A 6,217-nucleotide genomic window follows, 5' to 3' on the forward strand; every position below is an offset into this window, starting at 1 on the left:
ATTATTGTTTGCATAAATTATTTTGCATTATTGCTTAATTGTATATATATATATATATATATATATATATATATATATATATATATATATATATATATATATATATATATCGATTTCTTGTTCAGACTTCCATATCAGTAAAGTGAACTGTATCACACAGTGTTCTATTAGCTCCTCCAGGTGGCCATAAGTAACACTACACAACATTGGTCATTATCCTGTGTAGAAAATGAATATAATTGAATACAGAAACCACAGGCTGATACTGTAATTGTGAACATAAAACACTGGTTGTAAGTGAAAGACTACCTGTAATACAAATTTAACCACTTTAAATATTTTAATTCTTCAAAACAAACAACAAAAAAAAAACGAATAAGAAACAACTTTTGAAACTGTTTACATACACATACATTTAAACGTCTTTTTTTTTTTTTTTTTTTTTTTTTCTGGAGTCTAGCGGCTGAGTGACCGTTGAGAAGGAGTTGGTGTGCTTTCGACTGTTTGTTTAGTTTTAGTAGTTGTTCTATGACGCGCCACAGACCCAGTAACGAGCCTTTCATTGAGGGGTGGTTGACACGAACGGCACTGATGTATTTGTATACCTGTATCTAGCGTGCTCTAATGCTGCTTCTGCTTGATGTATAGGATTGTTTAAAACTGTGTTTGGCCAACAATGCAACGTTCGACCTGGATTGTGGGTGAAAGTTCAACAGGTGATCTTATTATAGGACCAGACAGGGCTCTTTAGTGTTACCCATTTGTTCATGCATAAATCGTACATTTTGAAGCAAAACTACAAGAACTTTCAACACGACGTTTATATATGATGTTGTGTGTTGCCTTTAATTCTTTAGTAAATATTCAATGAATATGTTTCCTTGAGTGTCACGTAGGGAAGAGGGCTAAAGACAGAAACAAAACCCCATGCAAATCAGAGGAAAACTGAAAATCCAATCACAGTAGAACAATCACAAAACACCAATGTTCAAATAATAATAATAATAATAATAATAATAATAATAATAATAATAATAATAATAATAATAATAATAATGTGAACCCAGGTATGTTTCAGAAAGATTGAGATTTACCTGAATCTCCCTAGTTTAGTACTCCCTCTAGTGACTATTTTAAACATTCCTTTAATATACTCTGTGTGTGTGTGTGTTTGTGTGTGTGTGTGTGTATCTATATATTCTTTTATTTATTTATTTATTTTATTTACCGGCAGTAACCTCTGTCACCATTAGATGTCTCCATACAACTATCCATTGACCTAAAGCTGCAGTGTATCTTAATAATGTAAGCAGATCAATGTTTAATGCATGCTTCCATAGTTTAGCCTCTGCTTCATCAGAAACCATTGCTTGTGTACATTAAAGGTAGTTTCAACTCTCTTCCTTTCTATCACCTTAAACTAAATAACCACTAAAACTGTAGCAGCAGAGGGTATGCATGTCATAGGTAAGCTCTGGTCTGTGTCAGGAATTCTTTTTCCCATGTTTATTTATTGTTATGTTCTGTATTTTTTGGGGGGCGGGGTGGGGGGGGGGGGGGGGCATGCATACAAAGAGCATTTATAAGAAACGTTTTCAACATGGGCTTTTGAAAAGTGTAACATCATTATATCAATAATATTTAATTGTCCTTTTTATTCGTTTTTATTTAAATTGTCAGTCATTTTCATCGTTGCAGCTTTCTTTGCTTCTGTGTATTAATTTAGTCAGGATTTAGACTAGCGTAAGACGAGAAGACAATTACATTCAAATGAGTATTAACAGTTACCACCACCGTCCACTAGAGGGAGACATCTTATTAGACAGGTAAAATAAACATTGATGTTGTTCCTTTAACATGGAACAATGTCTCAAATCACTGATAGGTGTTTGGGTCGCTGTCCTTACAAAGGTACCACCAAATGTTCCTGTCAGGACACTGCACTCTGGTTATCATATTATTGTTAATAAAACAATGAATAATCCTCTCCCAACACCGAAACCGTAAACCTAAGGTCAGTATCCTATGCTGCAGCCATTACACATCTAAAGTAGTTAATGTTTGGCAGTGAATAAGCGTTTTTGTTACTTTAAAAAAAAGTGACCGGGGGTGGACTTCCTCAATTGTCCTGTCAGGAACATTTCGTGGTACCTTTGTAGGCACTGCGTTTGGGTCAGTGTACAATACACCAGCTTCCATTTTTTGTCCCAGTACCAGTGTCAATTTTCCAATAATTAGAAAAATAACTAAATAAATAAATAAATAATATTATACAGTATTAAATATAGGTAAGTGTGTGCAGTAAGCCTGTTAAGGGCTTCGAGAGGTTATGGGACATCATAGGCCAAGAGACCGTAGGTCGAGTCCCTCACCCAGAACCCCGAGGGCCCCTCACAGGCTTGATTACACACACTTACCTATACTTCATTTTTTATTATATATGGAGAGTTGTAATTGACTGAACACAACAAACACAAATATTGTAAAGCTGAACATTTTTTACAACCAAGCTGTTCATTTTACTGAGGAGTATGATACATATTAATGTTAATTGATACATGTGCCTTTGTTTTCTTGTTCCTGAATAAAACTTTCCATCTCAGCCGCACTAACAGCTAGAAATCCTGAGTCTGCCATTTTTTTCTCAGTTTGCGTAGAATTCTGACAGGTTGATGACGTCACTGTAATCGATTTACAGGCCACGGCAGTGACATCACAGTCTTATTACACACACTTACATGGTATTAATAAGACTGTAAGCTTCACCAAGCTCTATGGAAGAGATTACAACTCTAATAATAATAATAATAATAATAATAATAATAATAATAATAATAATAATAATAATAATAATAATAATAATAATAACAAGTAGAGACACAAAGTATAATCAGGTTTTATTCATTTAAAACCCCTATAATAAATATTTTTGTTTATAATAACAAAAATAACTACAACTTTAGAGAGAAACTACAATTTCTATACATTATACAAAAATACTTGTGATCATCTTATAGCAGCACAAACATACAGTATACCATGCAGTGTGCAAAGAACGCGGCAGCAGTCCTGATTCATTCAAGTACAGTATGGTTACAAAATCTACACAACAAAAATAATAAAAAATACCTAGAGGTAAACACAGTGACATTATAATTTAAATAAAGAAACACTTTTCATTACATTTAAAATACATTCAGGACTGTTCACTGAGGTAAGCAGGTAACGATATTGTGTTATCCTTCTGGTAAACTGAATTAGCCTTTTATCACTGCCCTAGCAGCACTGTTTTGGGGAGATTATTGCTCTCTGTGATACACCATATGTTAGTGAAGAGTGTAGGAATTGAATATAGCCTGTAAATAAGTTAAGCCGGGTTGCCTTGCATCAAAGATAATGCTGCAGAATGGGGCCTGGGAATGAGTGAAGGGGGAAATGCTGTAGGTAATTGAATACAGAATTTAAGCTTTAGTCTATGGCTTATCTAGTGACATAGAGTCGTTGAATTGTGTTACTGGCACACACCATGGACTTAATGTGTCTTGCTTGTGCCAAAATTCAACAAGACAAGCTGTAGTCTGAGTGGATATACCCAAGCCTAGTGACCTGGCGTCAGCAATATATTTTGATGCTTATAACATTTTGGTAACTGTTTGTTATTGTTTTGGTTAATAACAATGTAACAGTATTGTAACTACTTATTAGTAAAATATTTTAAAGAATGTTTGTATGAAGAAAACCTTAATAATGTATCATTCTCATGGTGGCTCACAAGAACCAGTTAAACTATCAAGTTTCACTCGCTTGCTGGATCTTTTAGAGGGTTGAGGTCTGAAAAGAATACTAGTCACTGCTGATCCCCAGCTGGCACAGGATTAGAACACAGCGAGAGGGCACTCTACTGACAGGAACCACTGTGCGTCTCAGCTTGGGTTACATCATGTGACATCGGGCTGGAGAGGCAAGACTTTCTTTAGGACTGAGATGCTGAGGTTTAGCATTTCTAGTTTTAAAATAGCCGCCATGCCAGGTGCTGCTTCACCCACAGTGTTAGGTTTCATTTATAAAACAACCTGAATAAAAGTGTCACATTGTAAACAGAAAGTGCAACACAGTATCCTTCGATGATTTTTAAAAAATACAGTAATAGTTTCAAATGTAAACATTAAACTTTAAATTTTTTTTAAAAAACACATACACAAAAAAAAATAGCAACAAACCAAAACAGTACTTCCATACAGCACTCAGCATGGTAGTATAAGCTTGCCATCTGAAACTTGACTGTTTCTACATCAAACAGATGATTGCTTTTCCCCATCTCTGAGCTGTGAATGTAGAAAATTATAGAAATTAATATAAAAAAAAATAAATTTGTAAAAACAATTAAGAATGAAGGTTTTGGTACATTATTCAAATGAATTAGAATATTGATACGGCCTCTTTGTACATCGTTTGGACAATTTTACATTTACTTTTAGACCAAGGAGCTGTGATGCCTTTTATTGGACAAACTAAACAATAATTCTTCAGGTGAGAGTAGGAAAAGTAATTTGGGTGTCTAAAATTCCCTAAAATTTCTAAAGCTGATTTTTTGATAACATCATCTTTCAGTGTATTTATTTATAGGTAGTGATATTGTCCATCTGCTACTGTTTAGATACACCTCAAGGTGTTTGAGATGCACAACATATTACCTGCAAAAGCAAAGTACAGTATCACAGCTATATAAATCTAAACAGAAAGCAGTGTAATTTACAAGGTCAATTTTAATACATTGTGATGCTTGTTTCTTCAGGCATGAAAGAGGACAAAGTATAATTACACTGTGTATATTGTTCTCTACATAGACTCGTTTTAATGAAGATCTTTGAAACCTGGTAGGTGTTTAATTTAAATGTACTGTGGGCATATTCAATCTATAATTGCCATTGTATACTCAGGAGAATATTGGATGACAGTAGAGTAAGGAAAACAAATTGAGATATAAATATCATTAGAGAAACAACTTCATTTAAGAGCCATCTAACTATTACTCTTGGAAATAATGCCATTGGTCCCTTCGAGAACAATCACCTAACCTTTGAAAATGAAGCTTACGACCGTTTCTAAAGCTGATACATCTTAACCCTAAAAGTCCAATAAACACAATGGGAGGATCAATATTTACTTACAATATGCTTTCTAAATAGTTCATTTAATAATACATTGCAAAACTGCTTTTAAGACTTACCATTTTTCTCTGGTTGCTGAGACAGAAAGTGCATATTGGTCTTGGTGCTGGGTTGCTTATACTGGTACCATTGAGAATGGCTTGATATTTTAAACAGGGCTGTCCATCCAGGCAGTCTTCTCCTAAGAGGAGGATGTTTGCTAAATGAGAGATGTATCTTGAAGCCAGGCGCAAGGTCTCTATTTTGGAGAGTTTGCGATCTGCAGGCTCTGTTGGGATAAGAGTCCGAAGAGCTGTGAAGGCAGTGTTCACACTGTGCGTCCTGTCTCTCTCCCGTGCGTTCGCTGTCTGCCGCTGCTTACTGATCCCAGCCTGGCTGCTCTTCCTCTTCCGCTTCCCTTTCCCATCAAGCTGACTACAGCCACTGATGGACTTGTCAGAGCTTTCACTGCCACTTTCAAGTTCATCTAGATCAGAGGCATAGCTGTCCGGGTGGCCTCCTTTCTCGCTCCCTCTGGACTTCATTTCGTACCTTGGGTCAGTTCGGAGTGAATGTATTCCATGGCAGGCAGTGGCTGCCCATCACTTTATGCAGAGTGAAAATAGCACCTAAGACCAGCTGCTGCTGATCCGGTGACCAATGTCCACTCCATCCCCTGGCACTCCAGCAAGCCATTTTTTGAATGACTGATCCTTTTAGGCTCAGCCATGTGGTCTCTGTATAAGGATGAAAGGTGGAGCTGCAGAGCACCTGTTCTGTTTGCAGTGAAGGTTTATATATAACTTACTGCTATATGTTTTACAACATAAAGGTTAGGGTTACATTCCCATCCGAGTGTTAAATATGCATAATCTGCTGGGCCTTTCCTTTACACATGGTAAACAAGACATCTCCAATTGTCGTCTTCTTTACATATAAGTGGGATTCCAGGTAGCATATCCCCACTCCATGTTTACCATTGTATAACATTCTGCTGAGTGAATAATATACAGTACCTGGACCAGAGTAGTGTGTGGTATAATTAAGGCATTTACTGCATGCTGTCT

The 6,217-nt window shown here is 36.0% G+C and overlaps 1 protein-coding gene across 1 annotated transcript; it reads right to left on the bottom strand.

The window, feature by feature from the left end:
- Positions 1 to 2,891: 2,891 nt before the first annotated feature.
- Positions 2,892 to 5,820, bottom strand: LOC117427177 (transcription factor 15-like). Its single transcript, XM_034045607.2, has 2 exons — positions 5,231 to 5,820; positions 2,892 to 4,325 (listed from the first exon to the last, which is right to left on the bottom strand). Exons 1-2 carry the CDS (start codon positions 5,693 to 5,695, stop codon positions 4,293 to 4,295), a joined length of 498 nt encoding a protein of 165 aa, XP_033901498.1. The 5' UTR covers positions 5,696 to 5,820; the 3' UTR covers positions 2,892 to 4,292.
- Positions 5,821 to 6,217: the final 397 nt, after the last annotated feature.

The sequence above is a fragment of the Acipenser ruthenus genome, chromosome 11 (assembly GCF_902713425.1).
Source record: "Acipenser ruthenus chromosome 11, fAciRut3.2 maternal haplotype, whole genome shotgun sequence".
NCBI classification, from domain to species: Eukaryota; Metazoa; Chordata; class Actinopteri; order Acipenseriformes; family Acipenseridae; genus Acipenser; species Acipenser ruthenus.